At 37.5% G+C, this 23,534-nt stretch overlaps 1 protein-coding gene across 6 annotated transcripts in view; it reads right to left on the bottom strand.

Annotated features, from left to right (window-relative positions):
* Positions 1-309: 309 nt before the first annotated feature.
* The window catches only part of LOC309622199 (ELKS/Rab6-interacting/CAST family member 1-like), a 73,437-nt gene continuing 50,212 nt past the window's right edge, over positions 310-23,534 (bottom strand). Inside the window, exons 5-9 of one of the 6 annotated variants that reach the window (XM_082409324.1) lie at positions 18,484-18,621; positions 17,084-17,224; positions 16,000-16,140; positions 10,059-10,252; positions 311-462 (exon numbers count right to left, since the gene is read on the bottom strand). In XM_082409324.1, the coding sequence (XP_082265450.1) occupies positions 336-462; positions 10,059-10,252; positions 16,000-16,140; positions 17,084-17,224; positions 18,484-18,621 (741 nt within the window). In that variant the 3' untranslated portion in view covers positions 311-335. Of the gene's footprint in view, positions 463-501; positions 805-8,523; positions 8,654-10,058; positions 10,253-11,131; positions 11,250-15,999; positions 16,141-17,083; positions 17,225-18,483; positions 18,622-23,534 lie in introns of those variants that run through there. The other 5 variants (XM_082409325.1, XM_082409326.1, XM_082409327.1 and 2 more) reach the window with 5 other exon arrangements.

Here is a 23,534-nt window from a genome sequence, read left to right as displayed (position 1 = left end):
GATGGTGCACACTATTCCGTGTGCGCCCTCCAAGAGTGGGGTCTCTGTTTCCCCCAGTCCTGTCAAAGTCCTGCAATCAATTCCCACTAGGCTTCAAAGTCTGATTCTCTAGGAATTCCTCCTCCCGTTGCCGGACCCCCAGGTTGGGAAGCCTGACGTGGGGCTCAGAACCTCCACTCCAGTGGGTGGACTTCTGTGGTATAAGTGTTCGCCAGTCTGTGAGTCACCCACCCAGCAGTTATGGGATTTGATTTTATTTTGATTGCGCCCCCTCCTACTGTCTCATTGTGGCTTCTCCTTTGTCTTTGGATGTGGGGTATCTTTTTTGGTGAGTTTCAGTGTCTTCCTGTCGATGACTGTCCAGCAGCCAGTTGTGATTCTGGTGCTCTCGAAGAGGGAGTGAGAGCACGTCCTTCTACTCTGCCATCTTGGTTAATCTTCCCTATAACAGCCAGAATGTCTCTGGATGAAAACAGAATAAAATTAAAGCAATATTTTTCACCTCCTCATTCCTCTAGTGGCTTCCTTTCATCTTCGTTTCTCTCTCAGTCCAAACCTGGTCAGTCTGATTCTCGCTTTCTGACCACTCTCACTATCTTTTGAAGCACAGAACCGTGAATCCACTCTTCCGATAAATCTAAGATTCATGACATCTTCTGCACTCATAACTGAATTTCTAGACATCTCATTCCTGGGATAAGTTCCATCATTCCAGTTGCTTATAGGAATTCAAGACAACGTTAGTATACAATGTTCTGTTACATATCTTTGTTTTAGGACAAGCATACTGACCTTGAGGTGAGACTGAAGGAAACAACAAACCCAGGAAGAAAGTGTGAAAGAGAACGTTAGAAAAAACTTAGTGAGGGCGATATTCAGAAATAATATTATTCACAGACATAGACAAAATATAAAGCACAGGATTAGAGAAGGGAAAGGAGTCACACAGATTCTGCACTGGCAACAAAAATTAGTCATTTCAGATTTTCAACAAGTGTATTTTCATATTAGATTACACCACTGTACCTTAATGTAAGTTTCTAAAAGAACAAATTTTGTCTAAAATTTACCATTTCCTAGGGCAGGAAAAAAAGTAGTTTCTTAAACACAAAGGAAAAGAAAAGAAGGCTAGCTGCTCCCCTTCTCGTTTAAGTAGCTAACTGTGATCCTACAACGTCAGTCAGCTTAGTTCTAGACACACCCATCTTAGAACTGACAACTCCTTTACCCACCCCAGTCCATGTCTTAGACCCAAGTCATCCAGGAGCAAAAGTACAAAAACACTGACAGCTTCAGTTATTCTGTAGAAAACAGAACTCTAATTCATTTGGAAAATTTTCTCAAATGTGAAAATAATGTTTCCTTAATTACACCCATTATTTCTCATTCCAAATCTATCAAATCCACCCCCAAAGGCGCAATCTCAAAGCAATAATGAAGACTATATGGCTCTATACACATCAGTTCATTTCCAATACTGCTCAGCAGAAAGAGATGCAAAGTAGCCATGATTCCTATTCCTACCTTAGCACGAAGCCCCTGACGTTCATTACTGCTTTTCATAACAACAGGCAGTTTTCCCTTTTTAAAAATTAATCAATTTCATTGAAAGTAGTATCGATATTATCCTCCAAATACTTAAGACTTCTAACAGCCAGTGCCATCCAGCTCACCTTCAGGATCTAAATTTTACTTTAAGAATCTAACACAAGAAGTTTATTTCTTGAATGCAAGCACCATTTCAACTTGCACTTTAATGTTTTCTAATATTTCAGTACTAAAACGAGAGTTTTTTAAAACTCATTGTCAGAATAATGAAAGGCAAGGATAACAAGATTTATGATCGCCATCACATAAGATAAATAGATGAAAAACAGAGAAACAAAATGACAAACAAAACTCCTCACAACCACACAGCAAATACGTGGTGGATCCGTGAGAGGAATGTAGGTCTGCTGACACACCTCCTGGACATACTTTATATGTCCTATGATGCTTACAGACTCCTGAAGGGATCTACAAAAATCCACGGATCTTTGGCATTTGGAAAACAGTGTAGAATGCAGACAATGTTCAAAGTCAAAGAGAGGCCAATCATTTATCTAAATGACTGTTCCCAATGATCTTTTTTATTTTTGTTGGTTATGACACATTACGTTAGAATAATTTTAGATCAGTGATGACACTCACTGAAATCTCATATAGATGCAAAGTTTTATATGAGACACGAGAAAATCCCTGAAAAAAGAAAAATTAAGCTTATTCCTGTCGAGAGTGAGCAACCTTAAGGATCTTTTTAACTATTTTACAGTTCAGGAGTCATATTTCACTTTGGCATCAAACTTTAGCTCTTGGGAAATAAATTTAGGAGAAAAAAAATCTGCATATAGAATAACTATATATAATTCTAATGTTTCCAGTGTCAAGTAAAAACTTGAGGTAACCATCAAAATTTCTATCAAGACTGTAATAAATTATAAGGTGCTGTGCCCACAAGAAACTTTAGGAAGATGGCCTAATAGAACTGACTATGTAAAGCGGTGTGATTTATTCTTCTTTTAAATGAAATCAGTGAAATTCATCTAGGAGGAAGAAGGAAGAAACAAGCGGCATCCCCCCTCCCCAGAAAGCAAGCTGAAGCCAGCAGGATCTGATAAAGAACCAGTCGCTTTCCGTTACAACACTCGCAGCATCTCGTTTTCCCTTTTTCTTTTCGTTTTTTTAAACACAACCCATTCTCCCTCAAGAAAGCACACACAATCACCACACTCATTTCTCCTCTATTCCAGCTACGTCAAGACCACATTCACCAACACTGTCCTTCGTGGATCAAAGATACATGACTATAAATTTAAAAGTAAGGCAATGCTTTAAGGAACCATTTTCCTCATGAATTGTATACTAGTTTACGCCAAATCTATATACAGCTTAATATTAATTTCCCTATGGGAGATTTCTGAAGACATTAAGCTGAATGATCAATTCGGGATTTCTTTACAGAAAAAATATTTACAAATATGAAGATTAAATATGTAGGTTTATATTCTCAGGTTATACTGTGCCATAGATGCCTGAATGTACTGTGATACCAATATAAAATCACAAACATAAAACCCACTTTCCAAATGAAAATGTCAACAAAAATTTTAGGTCAACCTAAGCAAATAAACTTTCAGGATGCAGTTAAAACAGTCAAATATCTAATGATAATAGTAAACATATTCATCTGGTTACACACATTTAAAATGGAATACATGAGAAGATAACGTTAATTTGGAAATACTTCCTTCCACCCTCAGCCACTGAAATAATTTTATTCACTCTCTTTGCGCACATCTTCAATATCAATTCACCAAAGGAAGAAGATGTGCCATTACTTTATGTATTACCAAGAAATAAAAAAATATATACCAATTAAATCACGCCATTATTTATTCACGTATCCCAGTTTCAGTGATGTTAAAATGTAAAAATACAAGTTAGAATTGGTATTTCACTGTGACAGAAGAGGAGAGAGGTTATCTATACTTTTGTTTAACCTGCAGATAGAAAAGTAATCCTACTGAATTATATTAAATAAGAATATTTAATGCATATGCGTTTACTTATATTTTTACAGAAAGAAAAGTATATGGGCAATGGTAAACATATTACAAACATATAGAAGAAACAAATATAAAAATATATTCACTATAACAAACAAGGGTATAAGGGACTATTAAATCTCCATCTGTTTGATCAACGGTCTGAATGTGTGGGGGATGGAAAGATAAAAGTGAAGAAATGTGGGATGATTAGACAGTAAAATGAGAAAGGAGCTGTGTCTCTACGTTTTAATGTATGTATTTATTGGGCCCACAACAATGTACAGTCCTGGGACAGAATGTGATAGATACTATAACAAAAGCACACACACACACACAAAAAAAAAAAAAAAAGGAAAGAGACATTACTACCTAAGAGAGGTCAGTAAAGTTTTTTTTTTCCCCAAAAAAAGATAACAATTAAAAGGGGTCAAATCCCCACAAATGAATAAGGGGAAAGAAAATTTTAGTCAAAGAGAAAATACTCAGAAAAAGCAGATAACAAAAAAGCATTCATCTCCTAATTCTAAAGCCCAGTTTTAAAGAAAAGAAAGAGTTAAATCTACTAATATTAGACCAAAAGTTGGAAATATCTTGTAAACTCTAAGTTTGCCAACACATTTTGAAAGATTTATAAAAAGTAAAAATAACTCCGTTTTCATTACATAAAATTTCAGGTACTAGTAAGCTTTAAAAGCAAATAAAAAAACTTAAAAGGTCATATCCTCGAGCCATGAGGATTTAAGCCTAGCAACTATCTTCCCTAAATTCTCCAAATACCACCAGAGAAGTACTTTCTCTTACACATGCACGCGTGCAAATAACTCCACAGACTAAATCTCACTCCCGGCATGATGGGAAAACGACCCCATTCTTTGTGTTCAAGCTCAGTTCATTATGTTGATCTTGAACTACAGAAGTATAGATTCCTCTCACTTACCAAAATGAGGTTAACAGTTACTGCTGTAGCAATTTAGACAGTTAATTCAGGGGCTAACTACCTTGAGCCTGAATTCTGAGCAAACTGGGAACACCCTTGCTTTAAAAAAAAAAATCAAGCAGCTCCAAATCTTATGAATACATCATATACCAGTTGTTTAATAGAGCCAGTTGTTTATAAACCAGAATGTAGTTCCCTTGGAAACATTATAAACACAGGTTAAGTTTTCTTGCTAGTCCACAAAATTTAAGTTTAATCATGATGTAAAAGCCTAGAACTAATAGTTCTAGATGAGGTCTGGAAAAGACAGTTAGCAAAGAAAATGAAAGCAACCATCACAAAGCAGAAAAACTAAGTTTCCTCCTAATAAAAACCTAATATAAATCTACTTACGAGACTGGCCCCAAAATGTGCTTATGTACCTATACATATGTGTGTGTATATGTGTGTGTGTGTGCGTGTATGTATGTAAATAACAACACTGATTCCTGGTTCTCTTGCCTTTGTCAGAATAGTACCAGTAGCAGCACACTATCCTGGCTTTCCCTCTCCATTTTACATCTCCATCTACGCTACAGTTCTAGGACCTAAAATTAGGAGCCTAGGATCCAAAACAACCTGCTAGCCTTCTATCCAAACAACCTCTCAAGCCATTATCATTTAATACTGGTCACAAAAATTAGAAGACCAGACTTAAGAGTCTGAAGTTCAACAAGAAGCCCCTTTTCCGTAATAATTCTGTATCCTGGGGCACACATTAATTGAGTATGTTAAGTATGACTTCCCAGGAGAGCTCAACCAGACCGCAAATGGAAACCTCCTCACTGAAATTTCTAGGTACCGGCAAGCTGTGGAAGAACGCCTCTGCCAGCATTGCCTACAGAGGAAAAGTCCGCTCCTTGCTGGAGCTTTCGTCTTCTGAGGCTAGATGATAAACTCCTGGAAGGCAGAGATTTTGTTTGCTTTGTTCCCTGTTGTGTCCCCAGAGCCCAGAACAGTGACCAGCAAATAAGAGCCTTCATAAGTAGAAAAATTCATTCATTCATTAATGAAGAAGGAAAGGGTATATACTTTGTGGCAAAGAGGAGAGTGAGTTACGGAGAGAAAAACTAAACTCACAGATTGGCTATTATTCTCAAGAGCTTGATAACTACAAATCTTACTAACAGTAGTGTTTTTAGAGATGCATATTTAAAGGGAGAGTAACCAGGTAAAAGGAATAAGGAATAAAAAGAACTTTAGGGTTTTCAAAGATTAAACATGTCTAAGAAAACATGTCCTTTCTTCTCATCTTTTAATCCCTCTTATAAATTTCAAAACACAACCGCAAATGAAATCTACATCCATTAAAATTCCAGTTTTTATATTCCCACAAATCAGGAAATACAGTAAATCCAAATTTCTTATAAATTATTTAAGTTACACAATAATATTCTATTATTCTTTACATCACTGAAAATTCCTAACTTTCATAAACCAAAGGCAATCCTTGATACCTAAATTATGTGAAAAATCAGAAGATGGGTGTCATTCTCCAAACATAAACGTTTCTAAGTGGGATGCTGAATGTAATTTAAATAAACCTCACATTAGAGTAAAAATTGAGGATTTCTAGTGCAAACACCAAACTCTGCAGATTCATTAGTGCTTCTGTATCAGAAAAAAAAAGGTAATAAAGCAAATACAGAAGCAAAATTATGCACGGGGGATAATGCTCCCAGTATACTGCCATGGCATGGGTATTTAGCTAAAGGGACATGAGTGAAAGAGCAGACAACAAGCAATTCTTTCAGGAGTCTGAAAAGATACTACTATCAGAATTTCATCAGCCTACATTACTAAACATTTTAAACATTATGCCAAAGAAAAGGCTATTCATCGTGCATCTAAATAGAAACCATAATATGCTCACTTGAGAAGAGAAATATTCAATTTACATTTTGGGTTCCTCATGCTAATCGAAATCAATCTACTTATATAACACGTCAATCTTTAGGTTTGTTTTTACTATTATTTTCTCCCTTAAAATCATCTGTGGAGACTATCCAGAACCGCCAGGTGATGACTTTCTTGAAGTGTCAACCTGGGTAGGCTACAGCACCCAGTTAACTTAATCCAACACTAATCTACATGTTGCTATGAAGGTATTTTGCGGATATAAGTAAAGCCTACAATCCATTTAAGTAAAGGAGATTACTATCCCAGATAATCGAAGTGGGCTATCTCAATTCTTTGGAAGGCCCTAAAAGCAGGTTTCCCAAGGAAAGAAAAGAAATTTTGCCTGCGGACCACCGTTCTGGCCCATGCCCACGGGAGTTCTATCCTGCAGGTGATCTCCTCCTGACAGCTTTCCCATACACATTTCAGACTCGCTTAGCCAGCTGCTGACAATCATGCAAGACAATTCCTTGTAATAAAATGGATATATATGTATCATATATATATAAATGTATGTATGTATCTCTCCTACTGGTTCTGCCTCTCTGGTTGAACTCCAACTGATACACACCACAGTACGGAATATAAATTTAGAAATAGTACTTCTTCGATTTAATTGGGAAAAATATTTTGTATTTGCAGATGTATGGGTAGGCCTACATAATCCTCGTTTTAAAATTGCAGTAGCTCAAGACACTGGTACAACACTAAATCATCTGACAGGAACTACCATTGTTCTGTAAGAGCAGTGTAAGGGACTATTTGTTTTTCTCAAGACCACAAAGAATAAGTCTGGGAATTCTTCATGAGTTAATCTAAACCTATTAATATTGGAGAATCTTACATAAGTACTAGGAAATTTTAAAAGAATAATAAGAATTTTCTTTAGCCCAATGATAACATTCTGCTGTCATTTTTGCACTTAGAAGGTGGCTGAACACCCAGTAAAAATGCATGCTACTTCCTGAATCAGGGTGTGGCACTACAGCTGCATCGCCTGAGAGGCTACTACTTAAAGGGCACTCCAGCAAAAGAACCACCACATAAAAGATGGGCTAGAAACCAAGAATAAGACAATTATATCCAACAATATCAGAATCTTAGCAGAGAGAACACATACTTTATCCACAAGCAATGGACCTAAGAGGTACTGTTCAACTGGATATATAACCGGCTGGTCTTTAATTCTGATCAAGCAAAACCCCCAGCAAGCCCCAGCAGCAGCAAGAGTGGCAGCAGCAACTCCTCGAGTACACAACTGTAGCCTTACTTAACACTCACTTTCCCAGGAAGTCCCAAACAAACCCCCCCGACGGTGCAGGGACAGAAATGTGGCGTGGAAGGTACAAAGTGCGGGAGGCTGGCTTTCTGGGAAACAGCATGGCCAAGAGGGATATGAACACAGACAGACACAGAGACCAAAACCCCAATGGAATAGGACCAGGATAAGACACGCCAAAAGAAAGGTGACGAAACTCAGATGATGAATGACAGGGAGCCAGACACCCACACCCAGGAAACAGTGGAACAGCAACATAAGAAACAAATGGTTAGTAAGAAACACAGCAGCCACGCACACGCAGCTCAGTACTAAAACTCTGGGAAGAAAAGGCATAAAATAATTCCAATCATCTTTTATTCCCCTCTTAAACTATGCTGCTCAATAACAAATTACAAAGCCAGTAGCAATTGAGTTTTTAAAACTGTTTCTTTTCTCAGTAGCCAGGAAACTGTGTGTCGAATCTTAAAAGAAGATTACAATGTTACATGACCAGAGGACAAAATTCTATAGTACTTGTTCAAATTTATAAGTAATATTCTGTGGAAAGAACAGATCATTTACAACTCTCTCCCCAAATGTGAGAAATATAGTGGCTAATAAAAGCTATCTGGTGTGCTTTGGATATCAAATATAGATTTAATTCTATTTCTTACTCTCGTTCAAATCACGTCCATCTCCCCAAATCAGTACTGGGTCCAAAAATGAATTGAAACATTTTTCAAGCAAGGTATCTGGAATAGCAAGCAATAATTTCAATGCAGAGCTCTAACACAAAAAAATCAAACTGAAAAATAAAACTTTATCAAGAAATTTCTTTTCTGAAAGACTGAAATACATTTAGTGGGAAGTCACTAATCCATCAGAAGTATCGTATTTTAAAATCTATGAAATTAAGATTTGAATAAAAGTCTGATTTCAAAAAATAAATAAATAAATAAATAAAATAAAAATAAATTACATCTATGAAGTACTGCTGTTGATTTCAGGGTGACACAAAAGCAAAGAAAGGCATGTACTTATGTAAGTATGTAACGAGAGAGTGTGTGTGTGTGTGTGTGCACGTGCACGTGCACGTGTGCTGGGGGTAAAGATGCAGTGCAAACAGGGAAGACGTACAAAAAACATACATAATCTAATCTTGAGACTCTGATAATTTGTTAATTCTGACTTAAAGAACTTTATCCACCCATCTTATCCAGAACCAGACCAGAAAACACGAATAGAGTTAATATCAAAATAAGAGGAAACAAATGAGTAGGTGATCAGCTCATTCATTCACACTTTCAACTTAGTGAAGAAGAATTGTGAGGGTTGGACTTTATCCTTTTAGTTTTTTGAAAATCAAAATTCTATGGGTACAGAACAAGAGGAAAAAGTTACTTCTAGGGGAAAATATCAAGTCTACCAATATCCTAAAAATTTAAAACTTAGTAAACAACTTATGAAAGTAGTCTACTACTTCCCAACGTTCAAGAGCATGAAAATAAAATACTTCTAAGAATCAGGCTCAAAGGAGTCACACGGATTAATGACTTCATTCTGTCACTGCCAGTCTCTCTGACTGTTCAGAATACAGTGATTAATGCAGTTCTACTGGAAGAACTATTTCTATGCACTTGTGAATTTATGTTAAATACATGGTGTAAAGGAAGAGGCCAAGAGGCATACGCTTTATCTTTCGTACAAAATACCCTAACAAGAAAAAAAGGCAAAGAAAATTCCAAGAGAGCTATCTGGCTGGTTCTGTTTAAACAAAGCTCATTCTGAAGAAGTCAAAGTCAGAGCTCAATAAAAAATCACATCCAAGTCTCCTAACTTGTCCTCAAAATGTCCCTCCTTCTAAATTTGACCTATGTACCAATGTAATAGCTTGCTTCTCCACAATACAGAGTCTAAAAATTCACAGCCCAAAAGAGCAACGGCTCAACATAAAAGGTCTAAACCAATTAAAAATTTTAACTCCTTAAACTTGAGGTTCATTTGTTCCTTACACAGATAAATAAATAATGAGAGAGCAAGTGGCTATCTGCACTCTCTTGATTAGCCAGTAGAAAACTTTAACTTCTTAATCAATGAATACTTTCTCTTTCCAATCAATGATGCTGAAGTCCATAGCTTCCCAATCTATTCCCACTCCGTGTTGCCATTCAGAGACTGCAACAGTGAAGCTACACTGACTTAGAATAAAAAGTAGGTAATAAAGTAAATTGAGAGGCAGATATATTGGAAAAATATGTCCCGAAAAGTACAGTTTTAAAACCATACTTCAACCTCTCTAACATAGAGAGTGCCTCTTCAGCTTCCCTTTCCTTACCTTTCCAACTCAGCAATCTTCTTATCTTTGTCATTCTTCTCATTTTCCACCTCCTTCAAGATTTCCAAGAGGCGGTCAACTTCTGCCTGGGCCTTGCTAGAGTCATCTTTGTACCTGGCAATCTCTCTCTCCAACTGCTGTATTCGATCACTCATCTCTGGACTGGCTCTGGCTTCCGATGCTGCCTCGTGTGCCTGCAAAGAAAATGTCCAAATTCTATCAGATATACATACAGTGGCAGTGGGCAAACCATGTCCCCAGAAGCCACCTATACTCCAATTTCAACAGGGGATTATCAAACATCTAATAGCTAGTCTTCAATTTATAAGGTTCTTCTCTGCTTAAATATTACATAGACAAAATATCACTACACAGTTACATTTTTTTTTTAATAACTGGAAGTTTGTACCTTTTGACCACTTCCACCCATTATACAAACACACACACACACACACACACACACACACACACACACACACACAGCCCTCCATTTCTGACAACTACCAATCTGGTCTCTGTATCTATGAATTCAGTTTTTGGTTGGTTTTTGGTTTTTACATTCCACATATAAGTGAGATCATACAGTATTTGTCTTTCTCTGTCTGACTTACTTCACTGCCCTGCTTTTAAAATGTAATAATGCTAGGGAAGCACTTATCTACTAGAATGGGATAAAATCTGAAATATGATATTTAACAATTATTCTGGGTCTTACATTTTATTACTAGACTCTTATCTCAATCTTACATTAGGAAATATGCTCTCATTTATTTTAAGACATTTTTTTAAAGTCAAAGGGTTTTTTATTTTCAATAAGGCAATTTCCAATACAAATTAAGTTTAGAAACAGACATGATGAAATAGTCAAATTCATTCAACATCTAGTAGAACTGAAAAAGCTGTATAAGACAGGTATATTGTTAATTAAGATCTCTGTGATCTACTTTCAAATTCCTGGGCATAGGTTAACTTACTGATTCCATAAACAGTCATGTGTTAATGAATAAAACTAAAGCTGATTCCCAAATATAATTAATAAATTGTTTTTATTATATTATTATTTTAGATTTTATTCTAAACAGCAAAATTCATACAAATACCTTCATAAAACAAGAATGAGTAGGCCTGTTCCATACGGGAAGCTACTGGAACTTCAGTTCCAACATGTAAAAAACTCAGAAGTCATCACTACTAGTTTTACAAGAAAAAGTCGAAAAACAGAAAATCAATGAGTTTTCTAGGACCTATCAGAGAACTGAGGTCACAGGAAAAATTACCCCTCCAACATCAAGAGACACTGGCAAACCCACAGAGCTGAAGCTGAGATCTGCTCACCTGGAGCAGAAGCTGTGAGCAGAAACACTGAAGTGGTAATTTTAAGGAACTGCTGGGGGCTGAGTGTGGACGTACAAGCAAGCGAGTGAGGAAAGTCCCAGGGCCGGCGGTTTTAGGGGGGCCCATACTTTCATGGGCTTTAATCCAGGAACCACACCAGGGTCTCACAGTGAAGAGCCAACAAAAATCCCCTTGTGGTTCTGGCTGCAGGAGGGGAAGAGTAACAATTGTGAAATATGACCAAAGTGTACTCTATCCAAAGACAGACCCTCAGGAGTAAAAATTTTAACAGAGCTTTGTCCTACCTGGGGAAAGGGCATTTCTCCCACTCTCGCCCCTGCTAGTAAAAAATAAGACTCATATATTTGACACAGATGTTGGAATTACCAGACAGGGAATTTAAAGTAACTATGATAAATAGCTAAAGGCACAGGACTTCCCTGGTGGTCCAGCGGTTAAGAATCCGTCTTCCAGTGCGGGGGACACGGGTTTGATCCCCGGTCAGAGAACTAAGATCCCACATGCCGCAGGGCAACTAAGCCCGCGCGCCGCCACTACGGAGCCCCCAAGCCTCAACTAGAGAGGCTGCATCCCACAAACGACAGAGCCCATGCGCTCTGGAGCCCGTGCGCCACAACTAGAGAGCCCGCACATCACAATGAAGATCCCGCATGCCACAACTAAGACCCAACACAGACCAAAAAATAAATAAATAAAATAAATAAATATTTAAAAAAAATAGTTAAAGGCGCTAAGGGGAAAAGGAGACAACACCCAAGAGTAGAGGGGCAATGTAAGCAGAAAAATGGACACTGCAAAGAAGAATGAGAAGGAAATGCCACATATTAAAAACATGGAAGATCTTGCTTATAATGTGGAATCTGAAAAAGGTGAACTCAGAAAAGCAGAGGGTAGAAGGGTGGTTGCCAGGGGCTGGGGGTGGGGAAATGGGAAGATGTTGGTCAAAGTGTACAAACTTTCAGTTATAAGATGAATAAGTCCTGGGGATCTAACGTATAGGATATTGACTCTAGTTAACAATGTTGTGTTGCATACTTGAAATTTGCTAAGAGAATACATCTTAAAAAGTGTTCTCAACAACCTAAGTGTCCATCAGTGGATGAATAGATAAGAAAATGCGGTATGTACATACGTATGTATGTATACACACACAGGAATATTACTCAGCCATAAAAAAAGGGGGAAAGTCTTTTCATTGGCCACAATATGGATGGACCTTGAGAACGTGCTAAGTGAGATAAGTCAGACAGAGTAGATAAATGTCATTATGACTGCACTTACATATGGAATCTAAAACAAAAACAAAAAGACCAAGCTCACAGAAAAGACCGGTAGCCTGCCAGAAGTGGGGAGTCAGAGGTGGGCGACATGGGTGAAGGGGACCAGAAGGTACACATTTCCAGTTACAAAACAGTAAGTCCTGGGGATGTGATGTACAGCATGGTGACTATAAATATGTGCTGCATATGTCAAAGTTGCTAAGAGAATACATCTTAAAAGTTCTCATCACAAGAAAAAAAATTTATAACTATGTATACTGATGGATGTTCAATAGATTTACTGTGGTGATGATTTTGCAATATAAACAAATATTGAGTTGTTATGTTGTACACCAGAAACTAATAAAATGTTATATGTCAATTATACTACAATTTTTAAAAAGTGTTCTCACCACACACACGAAAAAAGGTAACTATTTAAGGTTGATGAATGTGTTAATTAGCTTGACTGTGGTAACCATTTCACAATGCATACATAGATGAAAGCATCATGTTGTACACCTTAAATATCTACAATTTTTGGCATTGAAAAAGCTGAGGAAAAAGAAAAGAGTGAAAATGTATATTGCAAACTCTAGAGCAACCTATATTTAGGTTGGAGGAGGGCGTTGTGGGAGCAGTGTAATAGGAAAACATCACTAATTAATTAAAATGAAAAGTTACAGTTGTCCAGAATGAAAGAAGGGAAAATACGAAAAGTAAAATGGCAATTAGCAGAAAAACAAGTAATAAATCAGAGGAGGGGGAAGCCACCAAGTCCTCTACCCAAAGATAACTTTATTTTTTCTCATGAACCTAAACACAAAGTTTAAGAGATCATAAAAATGGCCAGCTATAGAAGTATCATAACAAGGAGATTAAAAATAAACAAAGAGAAAATGTGGGATTGCCATAAATAGGCGAGTTTGGAATATTAGTGAATAACATTTATTACTCTTGACAGTTACTGCTCAGTTTCATAATCCTAAATACATCTAACAGTCTTACCTTCAATATTCCAGTATTTAATAGAAAATTACCTCCACTTCTTTAGTGAGGGGGAAAAAAGTCAATTACCAAATCTGAATTAGTTAATCTCAAAAAAAGTATTTTCCTACTTATTCAAAAGTAACTTTAAGCTACTGGATTTTCTTCCTTTCCTTAGCTTAAGAATATGACTTCATTTCTGGCATACCCTAAATAATGATTCATCACAAGGTGTTCATGCTGAACACACCCAATATATGTCAAAAGAACACCACCAAGTCTCAAGACTAGGCTGGGCCCCCTTCTCATCAGTAATCACATGAACTGGACCCAGTTAATCAGAGTTGGTAACTCAGAGATAATAAGTATGAAAGTGCTTTGAAAACCACAAACTGCCATATAAATATTAGAGAGGTGTAAATCAATGAAATGGATAGTAAATACCTGTACCAAATTCTAATATTCACCGGTATGGGTGACTAGCACTGTTAAATTATCTCTTTCCAGGAAGCCTAATGCTAATAGAAGAAAAATATCAGATAACTGAGATTTTTACATTGTGGTCTTACATTTCATCTACAAAGGAGCTGCATATTTTAATCTTACTCTGAATTGCCAATTTTCTAAGAGTTTGGGGACTCTCAGGAGTAAAGTAAAATAGGATAAGAATGCCAAGAGAATTAATCAAGGTATAAATGGTATTTTGAATTTTAGGAGATTATTACTCCACTGGTAAGTTATTCCATATGGACACTATAGAGTTTTCTACTATGCTGTTATTTAAAGCAAAGCAAGAACAGTCATCAAGACAGTATGGGACTGGCACAAAAACAGAAATACAGATCAATGGAACAGGGTAAAAAGCCCAGAGATAAACCCACTCACATAGGGTCACCTTATTCTTGATAAAGGAGGCAAGAATATACAATGGAGAAAAGACAGCCTCTTCAATAAATGGTGCTGGGAAAACTGGACAGCTACATGTAGAAGAATGAAAGCAGAACACTCCCTAACACCATACACAAAAATAGACTCAAAATGGGTTAAAGACCTAAATGTAAGGCCAGACACTATCCAACTCTTAGAGGAAAACAGAGGCAGAACACTCTATGACATAAATCACAGCAAGATCCTTTTTGACCCAGCTCCTAGAGAAATGGAAATAAAAACACAAATACACAAATGGGACCTAGAAACTTAGAAGCTTTTGCACAGCAAAGGAAACCATAAACAAGATGAGAAGACAACCCTCAGAATGGGAGAAAATATTTGCAAATGAAGCAACTGACAAAGGATTAAACTCCAGAATTTACAAGCAGCTCATGCAGTTCAATATCAAAAAACAAACAACCCAATCCAAAAATGGGCAGAAGACCTAAATAGACATTTCTCCAAAGAAGATATACAGATGGCCAACAAACACATGAAAGGATGCTCAACATCACTAATCATTAGAGAAATGCAAATCCAAACTACAATGAGGTATCACCTCACACCAGTCAGAATGGCCATTATCAAAAAATCTACAAACAATAAATGCTGGAGAGGGTGTGGAGAAAAGGGAACCCTCTTGCACTGTTGGTGGGACTGTAAATTGATACAACCACTACGGAGAACAGTAGGGAGGTTCCTTAAGAAACTATAAATAGAACTACCATACAACCCAGCAATCCCACTACTGGGCATATACCCTGAGAAAACCATAATTCAAAAAGAGTCATGTACCACAGTGTTCATTACAGCTCTATTTACAATAGTCAGGACATGGAAGCAACCTAAGTGTCCATCAACAGATGAATGGATAAAGAAGATGTTGCACATATATACAATAGAATATTACTCAGCCATAAAAAGAAATGAAATTGAGTTACTTGCAGTGAGGTGGATGGACCTAGAGTCTGTCATACAGAGTGAAGTAAGTCAGAAAGAGAAAAACAAATACCGTATGCTAACACATATATACGGAATCTAAAAAAAAAAAAAAAGTTATGAAGAACCTAGGGGCAGGACAGGAATAAAGACGCAGATGTAGAGAATGGACTTGAGGACACGAGGAGGGGGAAGGGTAAGCTGGGACGAAGTGAGAGAGTGGCGTGGACATATATACACTACCAAATGTAAAACAGATAGCTAGTGGGAAGCAGCCGCATAGCACAGGGAGATCAGCTCAGTGCTTTGTGACCACCTAGAGGGGTGGGATAGGGAGGATGGGAGGGAGATGCAAGAGGGAGGAGATATGGGGATATATGTTTATGTATAGCTGATTCACTTTGTTATAAAGCAGAAACTTAAAAAAAATAAATAAAGCAAAGCAAGAAATTGGAAAAGTTTTCTTTAACCTTTTTCAACTGCGAGTCCATCTTCAGACACTCTTCCTTCTTCTGCTCCAAAGCAATTTCTAGTGTCTCAAGCCGTGAGTCCTTTTTCAGTCCTGCGGAAGCCAGGGAAGAAGCATGCTCTTTCAGATCCAAGAGTGAAGCCTAAAAGAAGCAACATACATCTAGAATAAATACTATTTATTAACAAAATGGAGATTTAAATTCTTAAATTTATTTTCCTGGTGGTTTGTAGTTTCTTTCCATTAGCATATACTGACATATTTCCATTTCAAGAACATGAAATACAGAACAACAACATTAGCTCTGGCTTTCAAGTTCTAACTAAAACAGAATGAATTCCCAAGAAATACCAACTGAATAGTGACTTAAAGAGCTCTACCAATACATATCCATTCCCACAAAATAAATGGAAGTAGATCAAGCTTTGTGAATGTAAGCAGTAACCTTAGTAGCTACACTGACTTTTTTCTTCTCTTCTAATTTTGGAAGAAACATTCTATTAGAAACACAAATTCCCATAAATTTTCCTAAAGATATTAGAAAGAAAACCCTGAGAATGTTCCTAAAGCTCATTATTATCTGATCACAAGGCATTAGGCATTTCTGCTATTTAGGTGACATCGACAAGATTCTTCAAAAGTAAAATCAAAGTCTATTAAGTCACCTAATTGGTCAACAATCATTTAAGATTTCTCTGCCAATGCTGAGGTGATCGTTAAGAGCTGATGTAAATACACTGTCCTCCTTGTGCATATGCCGTTCGTCTATCAGCTTTCTCACCATTAGCACAATATTTCTCCAAATGTAACTGGAGAAATACTGTTATTTTAGGATCTGTAAAACGTCATTAGCAAGTAAGAAGCCAACTCATAACAGTTGCAAGAGGTAAGAGGTAAGACTTAGGAAAGAAATGATTCCATCTACTATATCTCTGCAAAGCTTCCTGAAATAATCCCTGCTATAAGAAGATTCTTTAAATCTTCCAACAGACCCTTTTTTTATACGCATTATGTAAACACCAACAACATATACACACAATGCACTGGCTAAGCAAACCAAATAATTCCATTTTGGTGATCTTGACCTCTTTCTCTGAGAGGTCGCCTTGCAATAGGCTGACTTTTTCTTTCAGGTCTTTAAGATCTTTTTTGTAGTTATGAATTTCCTCCTGCTTTTCTTGCTCATCTCGGTCCCGCTGGTCCTTCAAGCGTTCGATTGTCCGCTCCTGATAAGAGAGTACATCAATACATGAGAAAATTCCTTTCATACTTCTATCATATGACTGCAATTCAGCTTCTAGCTGATAAAATTTCACACTTCCATCCTCCATTCAAAAGACAGTGATAGGTCGTTAATAACTGACCTTGTAAAGAATTCAACCTTCCAACCTATCTTGCCCTAACATACATCTGGTTTTGTTCTTTTGATTCCCCTAGGTTTCTTTTCCTATAACCTTAATTAGTATTAGATGTCCCTAGAGTATTCTTTTGGAATAATCTCATTTATTCAAATCCCAAGCAACAAAAAACTTATACATATACCCTAAGGACAATAAGTAGCAAATATTTCTTTTCTATATATAATTCACATGTTGCCTACAAAGCAATGGAAACAACTCACAACTCACACAGCAAACAGGAGGAGGTTGGAGAGATTATGATTTGTTGAGCTTAAAGCATAAAGAAGGATAAAGAAAAGAGAAACCATTAAAACTTCTGTCAACAGATACTCAGGAAGTTTGAAAGTTGAAGCAATTTAAGTACATTTATGGGTATTATTTCTGAATATATTCGGGGATCAAGCCTTGATCCCTGGGCAGGAAGCCTGAAACATTCTGAGTCCAAGAGGCTTAAGGAACAGTAACCCTATCCCTTAAAGAAAAAAGAAGAAGAAGAAGAATCCAATTAAAATGCCCCACCAAGAGTCCTTAAACCTCCTCCAAGACATTAACACTTGTCATGTTGGGCCACTTCTTTATTTAGTCAACCATTCCTGTAAAAACTAGGTTTGCTCATGAAGGCAAAATGAAGTGGCAAGGCCACGACTAGAAAAATAGCAAGTACACTGTATTAATAACTAAAACCCATGAATATATTAGATCCCAATGCGGCACAGTAAAAGAGAACTAATGTTGCCTCCTGATGGTCAGCGTCTGACATTCCCACATCACCGATTCTAGCTGACCATACATATAAAAAGAAGATAGTAAACCGGGAGTACATGGCTGGTTCTTTAGAAACTTCAGCCACTGCCCTCCAGTACGGAATCCATCCTGCCTAGCAACAGGTGCTTAAATTGGCAACAACAAAACGAATCTTCTTTCCCTTACACTGGGTACGTCAGCAACAGTACAGGCAGCTCTTTTCCCTTTTGCCAAAGCGACTTCTTCTGTCTCCTCTATCAAGTCTCATCACTAAAGTGACTTTCAGATTAATGAGAAGGCAGAAGAAATGTGTCTGTGAGGAGTCTGGGCCAGTCACCCACCTTCTCGGCAAGGGCCTCCTCCAAAGTAGTCAAGGCGGTGTCAGTGTTGGTGGTGTCAGCCTGCAAGGATTTGACTCGCTCCTTCAAGCTGCTCATCTGCTTTTCCTTATCTCTAAGTTGCTCTTGGAGATTTTCAATCTGAGTTGTGCACACACATTTAAGGGGGGAAAAAAAAGGAAATTCAGAGAAATACAAACAGTCACAATAAAAATCATTTTAAGTTGGAAACAGGTAGATCAGGGCTGTCAGTGTGTGCTCTGTAGAAGTAATTTAACCCTAAGGGTCTTAGAACTTCATGCAAAGCTTTAAACTGAGAACTTATAGCCAGAAGAGAGAAAAGACATACACATGGGTATGGTCATACATGCAGAGTCATAAATCTCTATAAAGAAATAAAGAAAGTAGCTAGGGAGAAAAGACCCAACATATAGGGATGGGGATAAAGGGAAGACCTACAGAGAGGAAAGCCATGAGAAACTGGATTACTTCCAAAGCAACAGTGTAAATGCCCAGAGAGATTCCTTTAAAAAATGCTGAGGGAGGACAGCAAATTGAACAGCTGGATGCTAAGAAAAACAAATCAGCTGTAAAAAGGAAAAACTGTTCTTAAATTTATTTATTTACTTATTTATTTTTGGCTGTGTTGGGTCTTCGTTTCTGTGTGAGGGCTTTCTTTGGTTGTGGCGAGTGGGGGCCGCTCTTCATCGCGGTCGCGGGCCTCTCACTGTCGCGGCCTCTCTTGTTGTGGAGCACAGGCTCCAGACGCGCAGGCCCAGTAGTTGGGGCTCACGGGCCCAGCTGCTCCGCGGCATGTGGGATCTTCCCAGACCAGGGCTCGAACCCGTGTCCCCTGCATTGGCAGGCAGATTCTCAACCACTGCGCCACCAGGGAAGCCCGGAAAAACTGTTCTTAAATGCTAGTGTTCAAGTTAGGTTTTTATATCATCTTTTATTTCAACAGCAAGCATTTTCAATGAAATTTATTATTATAGTTATTCATTCCTTCATATACCCTAGTACGCATTCATTTACTCAAAAAACTATTGGTGAAGTCTCTATTACATGCCAGGCACTAGTGACACAAAGAAAAATGAACAGACCCATTTTCATTATAAGATGGGAAGGGGACTTTATGTACCTGAATCCAAGCTATGGATGGGCTTCCGTGCCATTCTAACGAGCACACATTTTACTCTAGACAGATGGGGACTATTAGGGACTTTTAAGCAAAGAAACAGTCCGGTCAGTTCTGTATTTCAGACTGATAATTCTGATAGCTGTGGAGAAGATAGTCAATATCTAAGGGGAGTTACGTAGAGGCATGAAAACAGCTAGGAGAGCGTATCAATTCAGGTAAGAGAGTTTGGAAACTAAGTGAGTTAAGAGAGATGGAAAATAGGGGATGGGTTTGTGAAATAGTGTGGAAACAGCATATTATCACTAGGGAGACTCCCGTACACACAATGAAAAATAGTAAGCAAAAATATGGAGGAACTGTAGAGAGAGATTCTTAATAAGCAAAAGGAAAATAAGTAAGACAACTATTCTAAAACTCACAAACTTCATTCTTTCATTCAGCTACGTGCCAGGCAGTTTTCTAGGTGTTGAGGATATAGAATTAATCCAAACAGACAAAAATCCCTGCCCTCAAAGAGCTTAATCCTAATATGATAGACAAGGAATGAATGAATGAAATGAACATAGTATGTAGGATGGTGATAAGTCCTACAGAGAAAAATGAAGCAGGAGAATATAATATCATCGTCTACTCTTGAACTAGCTGGTTTATTTCACATGGCTTTCAAAAAGCAACATAAATGTTATCTGCTTTGGGACGACTTTCTTGCTCTTATCCCCATGACAATAAGATGACCACAGTCTGTATGCCATCACACATGAACAAAGTATTGATCTACATACATACATATACACATCTCCCATTCTTTTCTCTATCTATACATTTATCTCCATTCTTTCATCTATCTATACATTATAACACGAATCTCCAACCATATTGTTATTACTCATTCTATACACATCTCCACAAATAGACTGGATCTTACTCCTCTACCCCAGCTTTGTATCTTCATATCTGGCACACATCAGGTCTATAATAAATTCTGGTTCATTAGTCAGTAAATAATACATAAGCTTGGACTTTTATAAACTGTATTTAGGCATACACATAGACTTCTGCCAAGAAAAGAACTACAAAAGAACCTAAATCCAACCTTCAAATAATTCCTGCATCAATCAATTTAATATAAGCTCTTTAAGGGTCTGCTTCATTCCAAGCAGACCCTTCCAAGGGGAAGAAAAAAAGGTCCCTCTCTACAGTCCCTGAGAATTCCACAGCAGAACAAATAAGCTAAGCGAAAAGATTCAGCGAACTCAGAATAGGGAACCATGAGTACTGTCAGGCTTGGATTTTCACTCTTTAACGAAGGAAGAATCCTACAGGTGAACCACTGCAACTGGCTCCAGTCTTTTCCATGCCGATAAAGTCCAAAGCATACTGTGAGAGAAAAGACCATCACATATGAAAAGCATTAGTTTCCTTTAGTTTAATCAGACACTCCTATTGGAATCTCATATGGATCAATACTTAGGTAAATTCACAACCACTAAAGAGATTTTGCCACTTAAAAATCTAGTACTCCATAACATACAGAAGGCAATGCCCTGGTGTTTACATATTTAACCAGCTGTGCGGGTCATCCTAGTTGCTGACATATAAACCTTACACACACACAAAAAAGATACCATTCTGTTGATTAGACTTTTTTACCAAGGAAGAGCAGTACAACCACCTTTTTTAAAAAATAAAACTTCATAGAACCAAGTTTTACATACAAGAAACCAGAGATTTGTTTTATGAGCCCACCTAATATACAAACAGCCCTTACATGCATAATAAGGATTATACCCTTCTTTCTCCTCCATCATCAGCATCTAAGAAATAATTAAGATGTTCACTGTTAACAATTCCACTTGTATAATTTGTATGTAGGCCAACTATTAAAGGGATCCATTATTCTTTGCCAGCAAAAACAAAAACAAACAAACCAACCAACAAACAAAAAGACTTTTCCTGATATACTCAGGTGCAGAAGCTGCTAAACCAGGTAAAATCCCCATTAACAAGTTCTCCCTAAGCTACTTTCTTATCCAATTAGCCAGCTGTCTAAACTGCTGAGTTGGAGGGGAGGAAGAGGATGGCTATTCCTGGAGAGCAGAAATAGCCATTCCACGGTGAAGAAAGGGCAGCGCTCACTAGAGCTGTCTCCTTTGGGCAAGCTGCTATCGGCAAGGAAGACTTGCAGTAGATACAGATATGTGCAAACCAGCTGCAAGAGCATTAACCCAAAAGAGGCTCTGTGTGGTGTGTGGGAGGATGGGTGTGTACAAAGCACTTTCCGTTTACCCAGCATCATGATGGACAGCAGCTGAATCCTACTGAAAACTCCTTTTATATATCCTCACTTTGGTTGAGACTCAAAATCGTGATTTTGTGATCAAGGCTCTCTGGGTTCAGACGTTGCTAACCAAGGGGTGTATGAATGCTATCATATTAATCTTGCCATTATTCTCTTCTTTTAACTAATCCAATATAGAGGCTGTGAAAACTGTTCACCCTAATAGTCCCATGTCACACCATTTCAGTATTTACTATGCAATTTCTATAAACTATATAGTGGAAATCCCATTCTATACCAAGTTCAATTATCCACAGGATCTAAAATACACTATTTACAAAAGCTTTGAATACAACAGCTAAGAGAAAAACTGGATCAGTTATGCACATACTCGACTATTAATGATAAAGATGACTGCTTCAGAATCATGCTAAGTGGAAAAATACTCCTTTAAATATGCTCAGAATATCTACCCAAGAAAAAAACTTTCCATTTTGTAGAAACAGAAACCACAGAATCCCTAAAATGGCAATATGATAAAAACAACAAAAAATTACTCGTGATGTGGGTGGTGGAGGAGGCGGCGGCAGTGGTGACAAGAGGCACCACTAACACAGAGAGTGTGGTACGTATCAGGCACTGTTTTCAGAAATCTATGTATAACAACTATTGAAGCTCCACCACAAGACTATAATTATTAGGCAATCTAGCTCCAGAATTCTACTCTTAATCACTGTGCTATAAATAATATGTTCTATGATGGGGGGCGGGGGGGGGGGGAAAAGAAGAATCACACAAAGATGTCTCAAGCATCTTTCCATAAATGATTCCTTGTTATTAAGTAGTGTTTATCAATACACACAATGTTATTACTACGGTCACATATGAAAATATTCTCCCCTACAGAAGCAAAGAAGGAAGGGTGGAGGTACCAAACCACTGCCAATGCAGAAGAGCATCTTCCATGTACTTCCGTGTATAGTCAAACATAACACACTAAAGCTGGTGGGCAGAACCAAAGGTACTTGATATCAGGATCAATATCATGATAGTATTAAGACAGTCTGTTTGGCCTTTCAAGGGGTAGAAGGAGGCTAGTTTATTTATACACACGGACTAAGGAGCACTTAACAATAGCTAAAAAAGCTTTTCTTCTTTTACTTTAATAACTTATACTTAGTAATATTGAAAGTTAATAAAAAATTGTTGCAGAAAATAATGTATTTTATAATTCTATGGGCTCTTCCTACTTTATGCATAACCGATCTGTATTAAGAAGAAATCATTAAGCAGCTATTAACATGTATTCAATTTCTGCATGAGTAAAACTGTGCAGAGATTGAAGGAATTGGTGTTTAGTCTATATTATCTGTGTCCCTGGTGATGAAGAGGGAGGGGAAGGGTCAATCAGGTTTATACATACAGCCTAAAATCATAGAGAAGAACTAAGAGTGAAGAATTCAAGAAGGAAACACTTTCTAAATAACTGCTTAGAGAAGGAAGGCGTTTTCCTTAAAATGACCTCTCTAATTAGGGTATAACTCTGTTAACTGGGCTAGAAAGAAAATCGAAATAATTATTATATGATATAGAGCCTTTCTTCTCGTACAATTTTTATTTTACAAAGAGAGAAAA

The sequence above is a fragment of the Balaenoptera borealis genome (genome assembly GCF_965194805.1).
Source record: "Balaenoptera borealis genome assembly, contig: HAP1_SCAFFOLD_1798, whole genome shotgun sequence".
Classification (NCBI taxonomy): domain Eukaryota; kingdom Metazoa; phylum Chordata; class Mammalia; order Artiodactyla; family Balaenopteridae; genus Balaenoptera; species Balaenoptera borealis.
The sequence above is the reverse complement of the archived record's forward strand: the minus strand, read 5'-3'. Positions and strand labels throughout refer to the sequence as shown.